The sequence below is a fragment of the Bos indicus genome, chromosome 11, assembly GCF_029378745.1.
Source record: "Bos indicus isolate NIAB-ARS_2022 breed Sahiwal x Tharparkar chromosome 11, NIAB-ARS_B.indTharparkar_mat_pri_1.0, whole genome shotgun sequence".
Lineage (NCBI taxonomy): Eukaryota > Metazoa > Chordata > Mammalia > Artiodactyla > Bovidae > Bos > Bos indicus.
This window is the reverse complement of record NC_091770.1, coordinates 86447826-86469194: the sequence shown is the minus strand read 5'-3', so window position 1 is coordinate 86469194 and position 21369 is coordinate 86447826. Positions and strand designations below refer to the sequence as shown.

Genomic DNA, 21369 nt, shown 5'->3' with positions numbered 1-21369 from the left:
TGACTGAAGCAACTTAGCACACACTCACTCCATGTTTTATAGTTCTTGGTTTTACATTTAGGTCTATGATCTATTTTGAGCTAAGTTTTATGTATGATGTGAAGTATGGGCTGAGCTTCCTTTTTTGTGTGCGTGTGTGTATGGATATCCAATTGTTTCTGGATATCCATTTGTTGAAAAGACTGATCTTGCTCCACAAATTATCTTTTCACTTTAGTGAAACGTCAATGGACCACACAGGTATGGTTCTCTTTCTGGATTCTGTTTTGTTCCATTGAGCCACATATCTTTACTTATACTGATATCACATTGTCTTGATTACTGTGGAGCCAGTGGTTCAGCCACAAGTTTTTTATATTAATTAATTTTTGGCTTCACTGGGTCTTTGTTGCGGTGTGTGGGCTTTCTCTAGTCGCGGCGAGCAGGGGCCACTCTTTGCTGTGATGTCCGGGCTGCTTATAGCGGTGACTGCCCTTGTTGTGGCTCGAGGACTTTCATTTTGGTGCAAGGGCTTAGTCCCTCCTCAGCATGTGGGATCGTCCCAGACCAGAGATCAAGCCTGCTCCCCTGCACTGGCAGGCGGATTCTTAACCTCTGGGCCACCAGGGAAGTCCCCAGCCACACGTTTGAAAGAGACTGCTTTATGAGTATTACATTAATTATGTCCTTACATGTGTATGTGTGAGATTCTTGACTGCAAAGACGTTATCACATTCATTTCTACTTCCTTCTCGACAGAACCCAGATTAATAAGAAGTGTGTGGTGGGAGGGGCTTGTGAAATGTTTGGTGGCACCCTGATGGATGGGCAATGGAGGGATATAGTGATCAACCATCCTCCCTGTAAGAATCTAGCCAATAGCCCTTATACTTGCGTCCCCAGGCATGGGCTGGGACCACGACTCTGAATATTCAGTCCTCTCTCCTTTCGTGTGAAAGGTTAAGTGAGAAGGAGAAAGGATTGTTTTTCTGGTATTTCTTGGGTTCCAGATCAGAGGATGCCCTGTCCAGCTTCTTGGCTCTGAGTCTGCCCTCACCCAGATCTGGCTCCATTGGCCTTCTCACGTCTGCTGGGATAGAAAAGGGTACACAGCACCTGTGGTCTGAAAACAGTCACAGAAACCCCTTCAAAAGCCATCGTGGCCATGTAGGAGGTAGGCGCACTTCTCAGCCTTCATCCTTCTTACAGCAATTTGGGTGTTCAGCTACGTTCATTTGAAAGTCAATTTACCCCAGGAGATGGGGAATAGAGTGCTCTAGAGCTCAAATGGGGTGATTTTTGCAAAAGTCAGGCGCTGGGAAAATCAACATCACTCCCATTTTAAAACCATCAAAATCAAGGTCTATTTGTTTAAGCTGTTTATTTGGTACAGACAGGCTGCCAGGACTACAAATGAAACATTTGTTCCTGCTGATGGCTTCGAAAGGCCAATCTTCCTTTCATGCTAAGATCCCAGTAGCTGAATGCCTCCCCCTTTCTCTGGTCTGCCTTCTTTGCCTTAAGCACTCGGAGCTGTCATGAGTGTCTGAGTCTGGCGGGGTGACAGCTTTATTAAAGATGCAGCTATCTCTGTCTGAGGGCTTATCTCTTCCCTTGGTGCTGGTATTATTCAACTCTTGCTTTGCAAATTAGTTTTTTCACGTATTCACACACATTCCTGCTGGAGGGCAGTGATCCCTTCCTCTGATGCCTTCACTGTCTTGCACATAGTGTTAAATAAATAGCTGTGTGCGTGCTTTCATGCGTAAAAATATACACTATTACCAGGATTTGAGCTTCCCAGGTAGTGTTAGTGGCAAAGAGTTCACCTGCCAGTGCAGGAGACATAAGAGACGTGGGGCTAGATTCCTGGTTTAGAGAGATTCCCCTGGAGGAGGGCATAGCAACCCACTCCAGTATACTTGTCTGGAGAATCCCACAGACAGAGGAGCCTGGTGGGCTACAATCCATAGCGTTGCACAGAGTCAGACATGGCTGAAATGACTTAGCACTCACGCATGCATACATGCATTACCAGCATTGGAAGAGTTTAAAAGCCAACCCCAGGGAGGCAATCAGTGGATAGTTTTTAAGCCCAGCTGCTTGAGGGGGTGGAGGAGGTGGTTGATAACCGGACCAAGTCAGCAATTATCATTTAAAGGACTCTATATTGGGGAGGAAGCTTTTAGGAAGCAGCCCAGATGTCATTTTCTTTTAAACCCTACTCAAGATTCTCGCTGTGGCTGCCAGAGGAACAGAAGTGCCTGTTTGCCTGGGAGGGGAGTTGTCCCCTCAGACATTCGTTCAAGGGCAGAAAAGTCAGGGCCGGTGGGAACAAGAAAATAGGCAGTGGAAGACAGGTAAGGACAAAGATGCTGAGAACTCTCTTTCATCCTTTTTCAGCCTGGGACCTTGGAATGTTGCTTGTAGATCTGCTTGAGATCAAGAAGTAGGTTTGCAGTTAACATAGAAAACAGCAGGAAGAAAGATGAAAATGGTGTGGCGTATCCCAGTTTCCACGGAGAAGAGGTTAGCTGTGAATAGTGGAAGCTGAATTTCTATACGGTGTTGGTGGCTTAGGAAGAGCTCTTCTTTCCACCGTGTGGTTCAGCATTTCTCACCCACCTCTTTGGTGGTCTTCATAATATGTGTTCTTTGGCATCTGTGTCCCGGTGACAAAAACCTCAGGTGCTGCTCACCAGGTGGGTGTCCCTGACATTCTCAGGACTGAGGTCTTTTGAGGTTCTGCCACCCACTCCTGGCACACAGGCTTGCACCCTCAAAACTTGATTTCCCAGAATTAGACTCATTTATTATCCATATTCATGTGGAAACATATGCCCCCGTTTTTTATTCAAAACAGAGGCTTGCCTTGGGATGACATCTCGAGCCCTCACCCCCACACAGGCACTGCCCTGCTCTTCAGGCCCACCAGCCTCTCCCTGCCCCTCTGAGTCCTCACCCGGCTGGGCAAAAAGGGGGACCCTTCCCCCAGTTGCTTGTTAGCATCTCACTTCTTTAAGATTCATGTCACTTTTCTGAGCTTGCTTCTTATCTGTTAAACTAGACTTACCTATCTTAGTCAGGGCTGCCGTGACGAAGTACTGAGTGGCTTAAACATTAGAAATTTGTATTTTCACAGTTCTGGAGGCTAGAGAGTCTAAGATGAAGGTTCTGGCTGAGTTGGTTTCTGATGAAAGCCCTCTTCCTGCCTTGCAGATGGCCACCCCTCGCTGGGTCCTCACCTGACTTTTGCACGGTGCACACAGGTAGGAGGTGGGGGAAGGAGAGAGAGAGACAGAGACAGAGAGACTCAGAGACGGGGGTGGGGTGAACAGCACTTCATCAGGCGTGTCTTCTCATAAGGATGCTTGTCTCATTGGATCAGCGACCCACTCTTGCCTCACTTCACCTTAATGGCTTCCTTATGGGCCCCATCTCCAAATCTCCAAATCGGCCAAATCACAGGGGCTTTGGGGTCAACATATGATTGGGGTCCCTGATGCTGGGATTCATAGCTGGTGTTTCAGAACCAGCAGCAGACAGGACTAGATGTTAGGAAGTAGAGACTCTACCTGACCGATGGGGAGGTGACCCGGCCATGAGAGGTGCAGCCAGTCGTGTCCACCTCATCCTGTCTCAAGGTCGTGGAGACATCAGGACAGCTCTTGTCTGTCTGGTGAGTGTCTGCCTGAGTCTGGTGCACAGAGTCAAGGCAGCTGTCCAATGTCACCCAAGTACAAGTGGGCAATTCCTCAGGGCTAGATGTATTTTGGAATTAGATGTTCTTTTCAAAATTTAAAAAAAAAGAAAAAAAGCACTGGTAACACAGCCTATATTCTTTTTTTTTTTTTTAATTATTTATTTATTTGGCTCCGCTGGGTCTTAGTTGCAGCGTGTGGAATCTTTAGTTGTGGCATGCAGGATCTAGTTCCCAAACCAGGGATATCACCCAGGTCCCCGGCGTTGGGAACTCGGAGTCTTAGCCACTGGCTCACCAGCAAAGTCCCAATACAGCCTATGTTTTGCACATTGAGCAACACCACCAGGAGGTCTAAAGATCTAGGCAGCACCCTGTGGTCAAACATATAAAGAAATTTTTAGGGAGAAATCTAAATGGGATAAAAACAGCATGTGATATCGAGGTTATCACTGCCAGTAAATAACAATGCCACAAGCCTACAAAAAGATGTTCAGAATGGCCAGTCCAGGATGGTGAGGTGAAACAATTCAGGGGACCTGACTGTGGAAAGAGAAGGGAAAACAGCATATGCAGAGGAGGAAAACTGACGAATCTGGGGGCTTCCCCCTGAAGCTGCCCTCCAGAGATTCGGGAGAGCCACGGTGATGGGAAACCCCAGTGATGGCTGCCACGCAGTCAGGAAGTCAGTCTCTCCAGCAACTTCCTATCCTCTGCCTGCCGAGCCGCAAAGTGCCACCTCCCCCCAGGCTGCAGTGTGCAGATGTTTCTCTCTGATCAAGAGTATAATTAACACCTGTCAAAGCAATGGGCCGCGGTGGGAGGGGGATTTCCCTATCATCAGGAACCGTGTTCCTCAAGAAGTGCTCGGTGTCTAGGAAGAACATTTCCAACGTGGAGGGATTAAAAAGCCATCTTATAAAATGAAGAGGCAGGTGGTGTTTATCTGAGCTAATGCCTGTGAGTTTATTCATTTGATTTCAGTGAGCATGCTGACAGATGCCCGATGAGCTAGGGAAGCTTGTTCAGTTTTGGACCCTTGGCCACGCACACTCGTGCCAAATCTGGGGATGACATTTTGCTTTGCTCCTATTGAGTCAAGAGAATCATCTGTGGGTAGAAGGGGTTATTTGTTACTTTTATCCCCACAGTTATTTTGTACAAAGCATAACAAGGGAAATATTTCCTTAAAGGCTCCGTTTGTGTTGAATTATTTTTAAGGAGCTCTGTAGTCAATTAAATATCCAGCAGTAAATGAATTGCTGAGAAGGTTGTGGTCTTATGGGATGTAGTTGTACATGTCACCAGGGTTTTGTTTAAATTTTGAGAGAGGCCAAAATTTGGTCTTACACAAATAGATTGACATAGTCATAATGTAAACTATAATGAGGACCGCCATGCAGTACCTTTTGGTTCTTGAGAATTCTCACATTCATGATTGCCTATGCAACTGACAATATCCTTATGATACAATTTCTGTTCTGGGATGTCCAGTTTCAATTCAGTTCAGTTCAGTCGCTCAGTCATGTCTGACTCCTTGCGATCGCATGGACTGCAGCACACCAGGCTTCCCTGTCCATCACCAACTCTTGGAACTTGCTCAAACTCATGTCTATCAAGATGGTGATGCCATCCAACCATCTCCTCCTCTGTCGTCCCTTTCTCCTCCTGCCTTCAATCTTTCCCAGCATCAGGGTCTTTTTCAATGAGTCAGCTCTTCGCATCAGGTGGCCAAAGTATTGGAGTTCCAGGTTCCACAGCAGTCCTTCCAATAAATATTTACAATTGATTTCCTTTAGGATTGACTGGTTGGATCTCCTTGCAGTCCAAGGAACTCTCAACAGTCTTCTCTAACACCACAGTTCAAAAGCATCAATTCTTCAGCGCTCCACTTTCTTTATGGTCCAGCTCTCACATCGATACATGATTGTTAGAAAAACCATAACTTTGACTAGAAGGACCTTTGTTGGTAAAGTAATGTCTCTCCTTTTTAATAAGCTGTCTAGGTTGGTCAAAGCTTTTCTACACATCAATTCAGAGTAGATGAATGACTTGGACAGAAGAATGAGAGGAACTGGTATTAGTTGGAAGGTGAGTGTGGAAATAGTGACATGAGCCTTATAAGGACACCAGTCATTGGGTTAGGGCCTGGTATAACTCATAATTCATCTGAAATTGATTACATCTGCAAAGACCGTCCTTTGAAACAAAGTCACGTGTGTTTGGTCTTTCGGTAATTCCTAGCATAGGGCTCCAGGACACTTGGAATTTCCTAAGCAAGGAGAGGGATAAAGGTGACTTTTGTTATGTTAATGAAGTGACTTTTGGAAAGTCCTTAAGGATGAGGTTGGTGGCTAGGAGAACCAACCAAGAGATTAGAGGCATGGAGATTTCAGTCCCATGCCCCAGACATCTGGAGAGGAGACAGGGCTGCAAGTGCAATTTGGTCACCAGAGGCCAATGGTCTAACCCACCATACCTTTGTAATGAAGTGCTATAAAAACTCCAAAGGAGAGAGTCCAGAGAGCTTCTGTGTTGGACATGCTGGGACAATGGTGACTCTGGAAAGAGCTTGGTAACTCCACAACCCTCCCCACACACTTTGCATCTCTTCCATCAGGCTGCTCCTCAGTTGTAGATTTTTACAATAAACCAATAATCTAATGTACAATGTTTCTCTGAGTTCTGTGAGCCGCTCTAGCAAATGAATTGAACCCAAGGAGGGGGTCATAGGAACCTGCAATCTATAGCCAGTTGGTCAGAAGCCCAGGTGATAATCTGAACTTGGGACTGGCCCTGGAAGTTTGAGTGGAGAATGGCAATCCTGATCGAGCCCATAACCTGTCGATCTCTAAGTGGACAGTGTCAAAATTGAGTTGAACCAGGGTACCCAGCTGGTGGTGAGGAATTGTTTATTGGTGGAAGAAACCCCCTTCCCCCACCATACACACAGACACATGTCGGAAATATGCCTATGCAGAGCAGTCCACAGGGTGGCGGTGGGGGGGTGGTCTCTGGGAAGAGCAAGAAATTCATCAGCAGCCCCTCTGGTCTCCCCTGTCTCCCAGGTGGAGTTAGTGTGCTAGGCGCTCAGTCGTGTCTGACTCTGTGAGACCCCATGGACTGTAGTCCACCAGGCTCCTTTGTCCATGGAATTCTCCAGGCAAGAATACTGGAGTAGGTTGCCATGCCCTCCTCCAGGAATCTTCCCAACCCAGGGATCGAACCCAGGTCTCCTGCATTTGTAGGTGGATTCTTTACCATCTGAACCATGCTGGAAGCCCCCAGGTGTAATTAACTGCATGATTAACTCCCACAATTCAGGGAGCTCTTGTGGAGCAGTCACCTAGGAAAACTGAACCAGGCCCCGTGCTTCATCTGAGTCCAGAAGGGGAAGGAGGAGCCAGGTCAGTTTGGCTGTGACCATGTGGGCTCAGCCATCACTGGGGTCAAGGACAAGCCTGGACCATGTGGTTCAGACCTGGTTGTAAGCTGGGTGCAGCCATCCAGGTCACCTCCCCTGGGCGGCAGTGGCCGAGCCTGGGGCCAGTGGGCGCCCTGGGTGCACATAGCTGGAGGCAGGGCCAAACCAACTGGCAGATCGGACCAATTCTGTCTCCAGATGTCTTGACTGTATTTCAGAAGCCCTTCTGTGGATGGTTAACACCTCCTGTCCTTTGTGGATGCTTTGAAAGTGCAAAGCTGATCTCAAGGCTTATTGGAAGTGGGAGCCACCAGATGTGGGCTCAGGCCTGCCATGCCTTCCTGCTTACTTTTGGGCAGGAGCTCAGAGGGAAACCGGCCCCTGGTTGAGCCCCTCCCAAGGCCCGCACCCAGAGTCACACAGGACAGTCTGTGTCAAGTAGGTGCTTGCCGTTCCCTAAACGCAAGCACAGACCTGCAGTTAAAGCCCTAAGAGGAATAGCCACAGTGCAGTTGCCCTTATTTGGTTCAGAAGCTGGGTGAGATGAATCAGCCTTGAAAAGAACAGGGACCCGGGACACTCCTTGGCACTGGCACTCGGAGGACCCGCAGATGCAGCGCCCTGGCCTCATCTGCCTAGTGAGGGCTTGTGGCCGCTGTGGGGCCACTCCTCTCGGGCCCGCTGTAACTACAGGGAGTGGCTTCAGCTGAGCACATGCCCTTCACAGGACCGTCCACTGTCCATGCCCGGTAACTGATCAAGGAGGGCTGTCAGAGTCTGGCCATCTCCCCTTGGGGCTGGCGGGGCTCTGCTGGGCTGCACAGCACTAACCCTGGCCTCTCCCCTTTCCATCAGATCACAGGCCTCTGTCCCCCTTCTAGGACAAGCCAGATGTGGAAGGGGTGATGGCCTGGTACACATGCGACATCCTATCAGGTTGTCATAACCACATGAGGTTGGGGAAATAATGGAAACAGTGAGAGACTTTTTTTTCTTGGGCTCCAAAATCACTGCAGATGGTGACTGCAGCCATGAAATTAAAAGACACTTGCTCTTTGGAAGAAAAGCTATGACCAACCTAGATAGCATACTAAAAAGTAGAGACATTACTTTGCCAACAAAGGTCCATCTAGTCAAAGCTATGGTTTTTCCAGTAGTCATGTGTGGATGTGAGAGTTGGACTAAAGAGAGCTGAGTGCCGAAGAATTGATGCTTTTGAACTGTGGTGTTGGAGAAGACTCTTGAGAGTCCCTTGGACTGCAGGGAGATCCAACCAGTCCATCCTAAAGGAAATCAGTCCTGAATATTCATTGGAAGGACTGATGCTGAAGCTGAAACTCCAATCTTTTGGCCACCTGATTCAAAGAACTGACTCATTTGAAAAGACCCTGATGCTGGGAAAGAGTGAAGGCAGGAGGAGAAGGGGATGACAGAGGATGAGATGGTTGGATGGCATCACTGAAGCGATGGACATGAGTTTGAGTAAGCTCCAGGAGTTGGTGATGGACAGGGAGGCCTGGCGTGCTGCAGTCCATGGGGTCGCAAAGAGTCGGACACAACAGAGCGACTGAACTGAAATGAACTGAACCACACGAGGAAGAACTTGCAGTTCCCCAGAGGGCTTTGGCGGGCAGCCCATGGTGTGACTGAGCCCCAGGAAGCTCCCGGGGATGGGAAGCCGTGCATGCTTGGTGGCTGGGAGCTGATGTGGAGGAAGGCACTGAGCTCCTGACGTCATAATTACTTGGTTCTTTGCACTGAAACATCCCACAATGACAGTAATTATCAAGCCCTGCCTGACGTGACATTTTCTTCGACACATGAGAAGACACTCCCGAATTTCTTCTCCTTCCTCCCATCCCCCTCCCCTGCCTCTCTCCATCCCTCTTCCCATTCTGCTCCTAGTTCACATTCAGCCCATGCCGCTTCCCTCAATGTGCCCTTTCCTCTCCTCATTTGATCCCGTAACGCCCCCTTCTCTGGCCGAAAGTAGATGTGGAGCTGGGGGCAGTCAGAGACAAGCGTTTGTCAGATGTTTGCAGGGCAGGGCCTGGAGCAGCTTGAATGTGTGTTAATGTCAGGAGCTGAGCTTAGGCCCATGGCCCTTTGCTGAAATCCACGGGAGATAAGGAGGGCCTGGCTGTCCCCACTCCTGAGGTTCCCTTTCCCCTGCACTCTGCTGGGGATCAGATTTCCTATATGGCAGCCAAGTTCAGTGAAAAACACTGGACTTGGACATACACACCCAGATAGATTTGTGTTAAAATCACTAGCTATTCACTTTTTAAAAAATTAAGGGACTTCCCTGGTGGTCCAGTGGCTAAGACTCTGAGCTCCCAATGCAGGGAGCCTGGGTTCAATCCCCGGTCAGAGAGTTAGATCCCACATGCCAGAAACTAAAGATCACGTGTGCCGAAACTAAGACCTGCTACAGACAAATAGATAAATATCTTCTTAAATTGATAACCTTTATTTTCTTAAAGCAGTTTTAGGCTTCTAACAAAATTGAAGGGACAATATAAAGAGTTCCCATATACCGCCTGCCCCTACACAGGCACAGACTCCCACAGACTGTCAATATCCTCACTAGAGGGCATCTTTAATACTATCAGTGAACCTACACTGATGCGTCATTATTCTCTCTTGGTGTCGTACACTTTATGGAAAGTGTTGGTCACTCAGTCGTGTCCAACTCTTTGCAACCTCATGGACCGTAGCCTGCCAAGCTCCTATATCCATGGGATTCTCTAGGCAAGAATACTAGAGTGGGTGGCCATTCCCTTCTCCAAGGGATCTTCCCAACCCATTACGGGGGGCTGTCCCCCACTACCTCTCTCTGAAAAAAGAGTTAGCTTACAGCTCCAGTTAATAATTCCTGGGTGTGACAGTGTTTCAACCTACAAACTCCTTTGGAAGTCCTCTAGCCTGCCTGAATAGGTTTTTCTGGCCACATGTGATTGCTCAGAGCCTCCCAACTGTGAGAGGCATGAGATGTTCTAAACTGTCTAAATACAGATTCCTTTGAGCAGTTAAAAGATTGATTAGAAATTGTATTGGTGAAGGGATTTTCACTTGTTAGGCCAATGTTTGCTGCTAAGTTTCCATATCCCTTACCTGCTGTGTCCCTGGCAGTGTATTGATTAATATAATTGGTGTAAGTAGTAGCTTTAATGTTTGTAACCTGGGACCCTTGAGTTAATTTTTTTTTTTGTTTATAGCCCGCCACACCTTTGCTCTGTAGGAATGCAACTTTATCTAATGCTTTTGGAGGGTGGCTCCTGACCAATCACCTTTAGAGAAAAATAAGTTTTCTGAAGAAAGGGTCTTAAAATGTTAACAGGCCTCCGGGCCAGAAGATGATGCAAATCACCTAAGCTTTTGCATATGATAAGTTTGCAGGAAGAAAGCCTGGCTTGCTGCATGACTCTACCCCTTCCCCCGTTATCCTCTATGCATAACTTAAGGTATAAAAACTACTTTGGAAAATAAAGTGCGGGCCTTGTTCACCGAAACTTGGTCTCCCCATGTCGTTCTTTCTCTTACCTTCTGGCTGAATTATTCAGCCTCTTTTCTCCACTGAATTTCCTCATTGAGCTATCCTTATTTCAGCCTCTTTTCTCCACTGAATTTCCTCACTGAGCTATCCTTATTCTATTACTCTTTATATCCTTAATTAACGTTTAATTAAGCAGTTGTTTCCTGATCCTCGAAGACGCTGTCCCCGCTTCGAATTCCTGGATCCACCGGGGCTGGACCCTGGCAGTCTCCTGCATTACAGGCAGATTCTCCACTATCTGAGCCACCAGGGAAGCCCCTATACACTCTGTGGGCTTGGACAAATGTATAACAGTATATATTCACCCCACCCCCATAGTATCATACAGAGAAGATTCACTGCTCTGTAAACCTCTGAGCTCTCCTGATTCATCCCTCGCCCCCCTAACCCCTGGCAACCACTGATCTTTTTACTGCCTCCATAGTTTTGTCTTTTTCCAGAATGTCATATAGTTGAAATCACAGAGGATATGGTCTTTTCAGATTGGCTTCTTTCACTTAGTCATATGCATTTAAGTTTCTTCCATGTCTTTTCATGGCTTGATAGCTCATTTCTCTTTAGCAATGAATAATATTCCTTTGTCTGGATATACCATTGTTTATTTATCCACTCACCTATTGAAGGACATCTTGGTTAAGGCCAAGTTTTGGCAATTATGAATAAAGCTGTGATAAACATCTGTATGTATCCATTTCATATGGACATAAGTTTTCAACTCATTCGGGTAAATACCAAGGAGCAGTTTTGTAAGAAACTGACAAAGTGTCTTCCAAAGTGACTGTACCATTTTTCATCCCCACCAGCATTGAATATATCCTTGTTGCATATATCCTGCTGCTTATCCTTGTTAGCATTTGGTGTTGTCAGTTATTTGGATCTTGAACATCTTATAGGTGTGTAATGGTATTTCACTGTGGTTTTAATTCACAAATTCTCTAATGGTCTAGAATGTGGAACATCTTTTCATATAATGACTTGCCATCTGCATATTTTCTTTAGTGAAGTATCTGTTCAGGTCACTTGCTGGAATTTTGATTGGGATTGCATTGAATTTACAGACCAAGTTAGTAAGAATAAACATCTTGACAAAATGAGTCTTCCTATCTATGAACATGGACTGCCTTTCCAATTACTTAGTTTTTCCTTGGTTTCTTTCACCAGAATTTTGTAGTTGTCCTCATATAGACCTTATACAAACTTTTTTTTTTCTTATACAAACTTTTGTCAGATTTATACCTAAGTATTTCATTTTGGGGATGCCAATTTAAATAATAATACCATGGTGCATGCTTAAGTTAATCAAAGGGAAGATTCTTCTGGGCGGGTCTGGCCTAATCAGTCAGATCAGAGACTCGCTCATGCTGGCCTCAAAGCAGATGAGGCCTCCATGAGTTCTATAGTTGAAAGGAAATAAATTCTGCCACCTGGGCCTCAGATGAGACCCCAGCCCCTGCCAAAACGTTGACCACAGCCTTGTGAGATCTTGAGCAGAGGACCCAGCTAAGCCTTGGCCAGATTCCTGACTCGTGAAAACTGTGAGATAGCAGATCAAAAACATAGTGAACAGCACTGACTTTGGGGAAGAGGGAAGTTGGGTGTGCAGATATGAGATTTTCACATTTTTTGAATTTTTGCAATGAATATATATCAATTTTGTAATTAAAGGAAAATGTGAAAGGACTTGTCTATTTATTTATTTGGCCGCACTGGATCTTAGTTGCAACACTCAATATCTTTGTTGCATCATTCACCAACTTTCATTGCAGCACCCAGGTTCTCTAGTTGTGGCGCTTGGGCTCAGTAGTTGTGACTTAGCTGCTCCGAAGCATGTGAGATCTTAGTTCCAAGACCAGGGATCAAATCTGCATTGCAAGGCGGATTCTTAATCACTGGACTACCAGGGAAGCCCTTCAGAAATTTGTTTTTAAAAGGATTTTCTTCTCCTTTTACATTCCTTTTAAAAAGCTAGTGCAAAAGCAGACAGCATCCCATCGCCCTCCTGGTAACTGCTCTGCTCCACTCCACACAGCGGGGCCTGAAACCTGAGCGTTCCCCTTTGCCTGTGTTCAGTTCAGTTCAGTTCAGTCGCTCAGTCGTGTCCAACTCTTTGCAACCCCATGGACTGCAGCACGCCAGGCCTCCCTGTCCATCACCAACCCCCGGAGCTTGCTCAAACTCATGTCCATCGAGTCGGTGATGCCATCCAACCATCTCATCCTCTGTCATCCCCTTCTCCTCCGGCCTTCAATTTTTCCCAGCATCAGAGTCTTTTCTAATGAGTTAGTTCTTCGTATCAGGTGGTGCCTGTGTTGTCACGGCATTTTCCTTTCCCTAAGAAAGTCAAAGCAACTTCATGTCAGGCCCAGAGGGGGGTCATACTCCAGCCTCCAGGGCAGCTGCCTGCATCCCAATTCTTTGACGTCTTTCTACACATCTGGGCTGTGCCCTGTCACATCCACAGCCTTGCCACCTGAAGCCTGAGCTGGATGAGTCACACCTGAACAGAGCTGGGGGGCGGGGTGTACAGACACAAAGGGTCACGCCCACAGCAGGACTGGACCCAAGAGGTCAAATTCTCTTTCTGTGCCCTTGCCTTCACATTTTTAGCATCCTATCATTCATAAAGGTTATTCACACCCATTATTTTATTTATTTCTTGTGAGATCTTTTCTTAAAATACTTATTTGGCTGCACTGTCTTACTCGCAAAATGGAACCCGGGCCCCTTGCATTGGGAGTTCAAACTCTTAGCCATTGGACTACCAGGGAAGTCCCATTCGGTATGAGATCTTGTACTCAGAAAGAAAAGGTCACTACTTCCATTTTGCAGATGGAAAAACTGAGCCATAAAAAAGAAAAAGGAAGCTCAGGAGCTGGAGCGAAAAAAAAAAAAAAAAAAAGTTTCCTGATGAATCCATCTTAAATCATTCTGTTTTCTACCCACTTCTCCATCCAATACCCACTCCCACCAGGCTGACCTCCTGCACTCGACTTCCAGGCACAGTTTATTTAGACAGAGGAGGAGGCCTGAGCCTTCTGGTCAATCAGCTCCTTGGCCCCAGGGGGCAGCTTGCAGGTTGATGGGTGCTCAGCAATAATGAAATGCAAATTTTCGGTGGAGTACAGAACTGAATTTTAATGAAAGGCATTATTAAATTCAGCAACACACAAAGAAATCTGAACTGAAGAGAACTGATTATTCCATAAAAAAGAATAGATTGCAGCTTGCCTAGTCCGTTGTCTAGACGAATCACTTAGATACACATGTGCTGGTTTTAATTAGCACCGTGGAAATTAAGCGTTCTGTAGCCTGAAATGTTATTGTTCAACAAATAAAAAAATACATATTCAATAAAAAATACAATTCAAACAATTACCTTCCATAATGCCTAAATAGACTGTGTTTTTTCCCCTACCCTATTTAATTAAAAGCCCACATGAATCAAATTGCTTCTTCATCTTGTGTGTAATAGAAGGCTTTGTTCTCCCCCAGTTCCCTCCCCATTCATGATATTATGAAATGTACAGTTCTAATAGAAGTCCTATGCAAGACTGAATAAAGACAGCAAGAAACTTTCCATTTTTAGCCAAAAAGTCCAGACTTTAGTCCCCTGGTTTAATCCTTCATGAATCTGAGCTCCTAGCTCAAATGTCTATGGATCACTGACCTTCAATGAAAAGGCACAAATACATATATTTGTAAACCTATGGTATTCCAGTCTAAGCTGCCCCGGAATCCAGACAGGGCCTAGGGGTCAGAGGATGAAGGGATGTGGCCAGAACCTTTGAGGAGTGCGGTGTCTAGGGAAGACTTGGCAGGTATAAGGGAGGAAGATGACTTAGTCTGCTCCAGCTGCCATAACAAAATACTCCTGGTAGCTGGAAGTCCAAGATTAAAATCTTCTGAGGTTCCTGATGAGGCCGTTCCTCCTGGATTGTGGATGGCCACCTTCTTGCTGCGTCTTCACCTGGTCTTTCCTCTCCTGCGTGTGTGCAGACAGAGACAGATATTTCTGGTGGCTCTTTTTATAAGGATACTGATCCCACTAGATGAGGGTCCCGTGAGCTCTTTGTTTTGGTTCATAAGCTTTCTCTAGTTGCAGCATGTGGGCTTAGTTGCTCCTAGGCATGAGGGATCTTACTTCCCCAACCAGGGATCAAACCAGCATTCCTTGCATTGGGAGGCAGATTCTTAACCACCGGACCAGCAGGGAAGTCCAAGGCTTCACTTTTTTTTAACCCTAGTTATTGTCAACCAGTCCATTCTGAAGGAGATCAGCCCTGGGATTTCTTTGGAAGGAATGATGCTAAAGCTGAAACTCCAGTACTTTGGCCACTTCATGTGAAGAGTTGACTCATTGGAAAAGACTCTGATGCTGGGAGGGATTGGGGGCAGGAGGAGAAGGGGATGACAGAGAATGAGATGGCTGGATGGCATCACTGACTCGATGGACATGAGTCTCAGTGAACTCTGGGAGTTGGTGATGGACAGGGAGGCCTGGTGTGCTGGGATTCATGGGGTTGCAAAGAGTCGGACACGACTGAGCGACTGATCTGATCTGATCTGATCGTCTTAAAATCCCAGTGTCCAAATACAGTCTCACTGGGGGTTATGGCTTCAGCCCATGACTTTTGCCCTTGGCCATGATTTGGTCCATGCAGAGAAGGCAGTGTGGGCCCGGGGGGAACACTGGACGAAAAGGAATTCCAGACCTGACCTCTGTGTGCTGCTCTGGCTAGGTGAGTGGAGATGGCCCTGGGAGGATGTGTGACGCTTGGTGGGATGGAAGGGGAGGGGCTTCTGGGGCTCAGGCAGGTCAGTCACCAAGGCTCCGAGGCTTCCAAGGGTCTGAGAAGGAGTCTAGGAGTTTGAAGCACAGGGCGGGCAGGTTTGGAGGGGCCAGTGAGCGCCAGCCAGTTCCCCTCTGTGAGATGCTGGCTCCTCCCACTTTCCCTGTATGCCTTCTGGCTCCAGCCTGCTCTCCTGTCTCCAGCAGGAGTCTTCCTCCCTGCTTTTCTTTGGTTGCCACCCCTCCAACTTGTCTTGACCCGTGATTTACCTCTGTATCTCTCTTATGTTCTGTTGTCAGCAGGCCCCTGCTCTCCTCTGGGCTGTCTGGGGACATTTGTCTCCTCTTCCTTTCCCACTTCCTCTCAGGACCAGCTTTCTTCCCTGTAGGGTCCTGAGATGTGCTGAATGGACCACATGTAGTCAGCCTCTGGTTACTCTTGAGAATTTAAGCCATACTTAGGGTGAGGTCCTCATACATCAAGGCTCAGCGCCAGCACCTGCCCAGCCTCCAGCTCTGGTGAGCCTTCGAGTTGTCTGTGGACTCCTGGGCTCCTGTAGCACCTTGGACCTCGTGACCATATCAAGGGGTGGCTGGGGGGTGGTTCAACCTGTTTGAGGAGTCCCCATCACACACCCCAAATGCACACTTTAGCCAATAATTGCTGTGCTTCTAAGCGAATGCAGCCTCTTTGTCTTCCAACCTTTTCTCAGCCTTCTAAACCAGCAAACACCACTTGATGCCCCCTGCAGGTGAATTCAGGAACCACCACTCCTTTCACGTACCTCTGTTAAACGGCTGCCTGTGTGCCTGCTCAGTCACTTGTCTTGTTGGACTCTGTGCAATCCCATGGACTGTAGCTCACCAGGCTCCTCTGTCCATGGGATTTCCCAGGCAAGAATATTGGAGTGGGTTGCCATGCCCTTCTCCAGGGGATCTTCCCAAGCCAGGGACCAAACCCATGTCTCCTGCCTTGCAGGCAAATTCTTTACCCACTGAGCCACCTGGGAAGCCTGTGATGACTGCAAAATTAGTTATTCAAAATATATTCTCCACTGAAATATGAACCCTGCTTCCCACCAGGGTAGGGTGTATGTTGTGTGTGTGTGTGTGTGTGTGTGTGTGTGTGTGTGCTTGCCACTGCTGATAAGTCGCTTCAGTCGTGTTCGACTCTGTGCGACCCCATAGACGGCAGCCCACCAGGCTCCACCGTCCTTGGGATTCTCCAGGCAAGATCACTGGAGTGGGTTGCCATTTCCTTCTCCAATGCATGAAAGTGAAAAGTGAAAGTGAAGTCGCTCAGTCATGTCCGACTCTTAGCGACCCCATGGACTGCAGCCTACCAGGCTCCTCCATCCATGGGATTTTCCAGGCAAGAGTACTGGAGTGGGTTGCCATTGCCTTCTCCGGGTGCTTGCCATTAGAAGTTAATAAATATTTGAATAACCCATTAAGCTAGGCTAAAATGCAATTTGAACTTGACCCTGGAGGTACTAGGGAGCAAGAGAAGACAACAGAGAAGGGAAATAACATGAGTAAGGCCTGGAAGATGGATATGGGGCATATGCAGGAGGTGTGTGCTGCACTATATCAGAGAGAAGAATTGGCATGAGGTTAAATCCCAGCTCCCCCAGCAGCCGAGCAACCTGGACAGGGAGGCGAAGCCTGTGGGCTGGGGCAGCAGGCTCCCAGGGTTCCCACCACAACTTCGCCACCTCCTGGCTGAGCACTTCAGGCAGGTTACGTGACATCTTGCATCCTCAGAGGGATGCTATGGAGATGCAAGTGCTTGGCTCATGATGCATTTATAATAACTGTTATTTTTACTCAACCTTTCTGAATCTCAGTTTCTTATTCTGTAGTAACACATCATAGGTTTATTTTAAATGGAAACAAAATAAAATCTGTAAAAAGAAGTTTCACCAAACTATCTTCATGTGATGTATTTTAACATATTCAGTTTTACATGATCTCATTAAAGAAGAAAAAAAAAAAAAGTACTGTCAGTGACCCAGCCTACAGAATATATTTTTAATAGATTTTTAAAGAGCAGTTTTAGGTTCATAGCAAAAGTAAATAGTAAGACAGAGAGTTCCCACATACTCCCTGCCCCCTCATTCCTTCAGCCTCTCCCACCAGAGGTGCATCTGTTAAGATCAATGATACAACACTGTCACATCTTTATCATGCAAAGTCCATAATTTACGCTGACATCCACTCTTGGTGTGGCACACCCCACAGTTTAAACAAACACAGGATGACATGTACCCAGAGCTAGAGTGTTACACAGAGTAGTTTCACTGCCCTAAAAATTCCCTGTACTCTGCCTCCTCATCCCTCTCTTTACAATATTTCTGTTAACACAGTCCCCGGTTCACAGGTGATGCTTGATAATTTGCAGGGTAGATGCTGCTGCTGCTGGAATGGTGCAGGCAGAGGCTGCAAATCTGGAAGAGAGGGGAGGGTGTGGGACGTTTCGTGGGAGGGACACACAGGCCTGGGTGACAGATAATGGGGATGGGGAGGTGGGAGTCTGGGGGTTCAAGGCTCTGGAGGTTGGTGGTGATTTTGGATTGCAGAGAAATGGAAAGTGGTGGACAGCGAGGACTTCGAGGCAGACTTTCAGTCCGCTAAGGAGCGTGTGTAGCAGGATTCTCTGAGGAAGAGGCGCCCATCCTGGGTTCCATTCCCATTTCACTGTGTGACCTTGGGCAGGTCCCTTCTCTCCTCCACGGGGCTGAACTGGCTGTAGCCGTTATACAGCACTCGGTGAAGGTGGAAAGTGACCCCCTAGGGGGAGCGAGGGAAGCATCCCGGGACCAGGCGGGACCGGCGGCCGGAACGCGCGGGAGGGCGCCTGAAGGGCTTTCTTGGGCACGGTTTGCGGGGCGAGCAACAGGCGGCTGTGTTCTCTCACCATCGATCTTCTCGATGCAGAGAGAGAGAGAAACTTTTCAGCCAGCGTCGGCCTGTCGCTTTCAAGCCGGAGGTCCCGGGCCCCGTGTGACCCCCGGCGCCAGGAGGCGAGGACAGGCGCGCGGCGGTGGCGGCGGGCGCGCAGCTGTGCCCGTCTGCCCAAGGGTTAACCCGTTCCCCTGCCGCTGCCGCGCGTGCCTTGCAGAATTTCACCAGAAGAGGGTACAGTCTGAAAAGCTCTTGACGTCAGGCTGGAATTCCTATTGTGTTTAGAAACGGCTTGGGCAAAGCAAGCCCAAGTTCGCTCTCCGCACACCTCGGCGGGCGGTGTGGGTCCGGCAGCGACGGGACCCGTCTCGCGCCGGGGGCGCACGCGGGGACCCGTGCGCCCGGGGACCCAGGACCCTGCCTGTCGCCCACGAGGGGGACCCCACTCCTGCAAGAGGCCGAGCCGAAGCGGCGGATCGCCGCACCCGGGAGCCGGGGTGAGTGCTCGGGGCGAGGCAGGTGGCCGCGAGAACCGACCCCCGCCACACACCGCCCCGCACCGCCGGCGCGCTCCCAGCGCCCGGATGCCCGCCGGGACCCCCGCCACCGGGTGCATGCCTCCCCCGCGGCGCGCCCCAGCCCGCAGCCGCCGGTTGTGACCGCGCTTCCAGGCAGGCGGGCGCCGGCCAGGCTTCCCCTGGGTCCGCGCACCGGTGGGACCCGCCGACCCTGCGGCGGCTGCAGGGCGCGGAGCCGAGGCCGCGCGGGCACAAGCCAGGAGAATGGACGGGACCGGGGAGCGCAGCCTCCCGGAGCCGGGTAGCCAGGACTCCCGGGCGGACGACGACATCGAGATCGTGGTCAACGTGGGGGGCGTGCGGCAGGTGCTGTACGGAGACCTCCTGAGCCGGTACCCCGAGACCCGGCTGGCCGAGCTCATCCACTGCTTGGCCGGAGGCTACGACACCATCTTCTCCCTGTGCGACGACTACGACCCCGGGAAGCGCGAATTCTACTTCGACAGGGACCCGGATGCCTTCAAGTGTGTCATTGAGGTCTACTACTTCGGGGAGGTGCACATGAAGAAGGGCATCTGTCCCATCTGCTTCAAGAACGAGATGGACTTCTGGAAGGTGGACCTCAAGTTCCTAGACGACTGCTGCAAGAGCCACCTGAGTGAGAAGCGTGAGGAGCTGGAGGAGATCGCGCGCCGCGTGCAGCTCATCCTGGACGACCTGGGCGTGGACACGGCCGAGGGCCGCTGGCAACGCTGCCAGAAGTGCGTCTGGAAGTTCCTGGAGAAGCCTGAGTCCTCGTGTCCGGCGCGCGTGGTGGCCGTGCTGTCCTTCCTGCTCATCCTCGTCTCGTCGGTGGTCATGTGCATGGGCACCATACCAGAGCTGCAGGTCCTGGACGCCGAGGGCAACCGCGTGGAGCACCCGACGCTGGAGAACGTGGAGACGGCGTGCATCGGCTGGTTCACGCTGGAGTACCTGCTGCGCCTCTTCTCTTCGCCCAACAAGCTGCACTTCGCCCTGTCCTTCATGAACATCGTGGACGTGCTGGCCATCCTCCCGTTCTACGTGAGCCTCACACTCACACACCTGGGCGCCCGCATGATGGAGCTGACCAACGTGCAGCAGGCGGTGCAGGCCCTACGGATCATGCGCATCGCCCGCATCTTCAAGCTAGCACGCCACTCCTCCGGGCTGCAGACCCTCACCTACGCCCTCAAGCGCAGCTTCAAGGAACTAGGGCTGCTGCTCATGTACCTGGCCGTGGGCATCTTCGTCTTCTCTGCCCTGGGCTACACCATGGAGCAGAGCCACCCAGAGACCCTGTTTAAGAGCATCCCCCAGTCCTTCTGGTGGGCCATCATCACCATGACCACGGTGGGCTATGGTGACATCTACCCCAAGACCACCCTAGGCAAGCTCAATGCGGCCATCAGCTTCCTATGTGGGGTCATTGCCATTGCCCTGCCCATTCATCCCATCATCAACAACTTTGTCAGATACTACAACAAGCAGCGAGTCCTGGAGACAGCGGCCAGGCATGAGCTGGAGCTGATGGAACTCAACTCCGGTACTGCTGGTGAGGGCAAGGCAGGGGGCTCCCGCGGTGACCTGGACCACCTCCCGCCGCCGGAGCCCGCTGGGAAGGAGGACCCCAGCTGGAGCAGCCGGCTGAAGCTGTCCCACAGCGACACCTTCATCCCCCTGCTGACCGAGGAAAAGCACCATAGGACCCGGCTCCAGAGCTGCAAGTGATGGTGGCCGACTCAGGCACAGACAGGCCGGCTGGTGGAGAGATGGATGGACCAGCGTGATGGGACTGTCCATGACTGCCCGGGAGGGGCCGTCCTTTGTCCCCTCCCTACCCACTCCTGAACAGAACTCTGGAGGCCCCCTTGGGCACCTCTGATGAGTCTGGGGTAAGATTCCCTTTGTGTTGTCCAGGGGCAGGGGAGGGAGACAGACAGGTGTCCAGGAGTCCCTGACAGTGTGGGGGTGATGGAGGCCATGGTCTGGTTGATGGCAAGAGCCCTCACCCGGTTCTGTATCTCCTTCAATAAAGCCTCCAGCTCTCTGCACCTGCCTATCTTCTAGGTTCTGTCTCACAGGCTGGCTGTTCCCCACTCCCCGACCCGGCACCCCTCTTTCAACTCCCAGATGTGGTTCAGCCCCACCGGGGAAGTAGGTGCACAGCCCAGGGTGATCAGGGGTGTTATTTTTAGTTAAAGGCTAATTAAAGAAGGGCTAATACTCAGGGTCCAGCCCAGGGAGCCTTGTCACATTCCAGGAGGCTCTGTGCCTCTGTTCCCTTCTGAGGAAAAGCTTGCTCCCAGGAGAGGGAGACTCCACAGAACGGGAAACACCGAATAGCGTGGTTACTGTTTATTTACCACCTGTGTGAGGCCCTTTCCACAACTTCTTTCCATTGCTTCCGGCAACGCTGTTAGCTAGGTACTCCCACTTCACAGAAGGAGAAACTGAGTTCCAAGGGCACACAGAGCA

The 21369-nt window shown here is 49.5% G+C and overlaps 1 protein-coding gene across 1 annotated transcript; it reads left to right on the top strand.

Annotated features, from left to right (window-relative positions):
• The first annotated feature begins 18391 nt into the window (after window positions 1-18391).
• Window positions 18392-20945, top strand: KCNF1 (potassium voltage-gated channel modifier subfamily F member 1). The gene has a single exon (XM_019970706.2). It carries the CDS (start codon window positions 19135-19137, stop codon window positions 20620-20622), a length of 1488 nt encoding a protein of 495 aa, XP_019826265.1. The 5' UTR covers window positions 18392-19134; the 3' UTR covers window positions 20623-20945.
• The last annotated feature ends 424 nt before the right edge of the window (window positions 20946-21369 follow it).

Excerpts from the sequence above, each read along its gene's own strand:
- KCNF1 (XM_019970706.2), top strand. The coding sequence starts at position 19,135 with ATGGACGGGACCGGGGAGCGCAGCCTCCCGGAGCCGGGTAGCCAGGAC.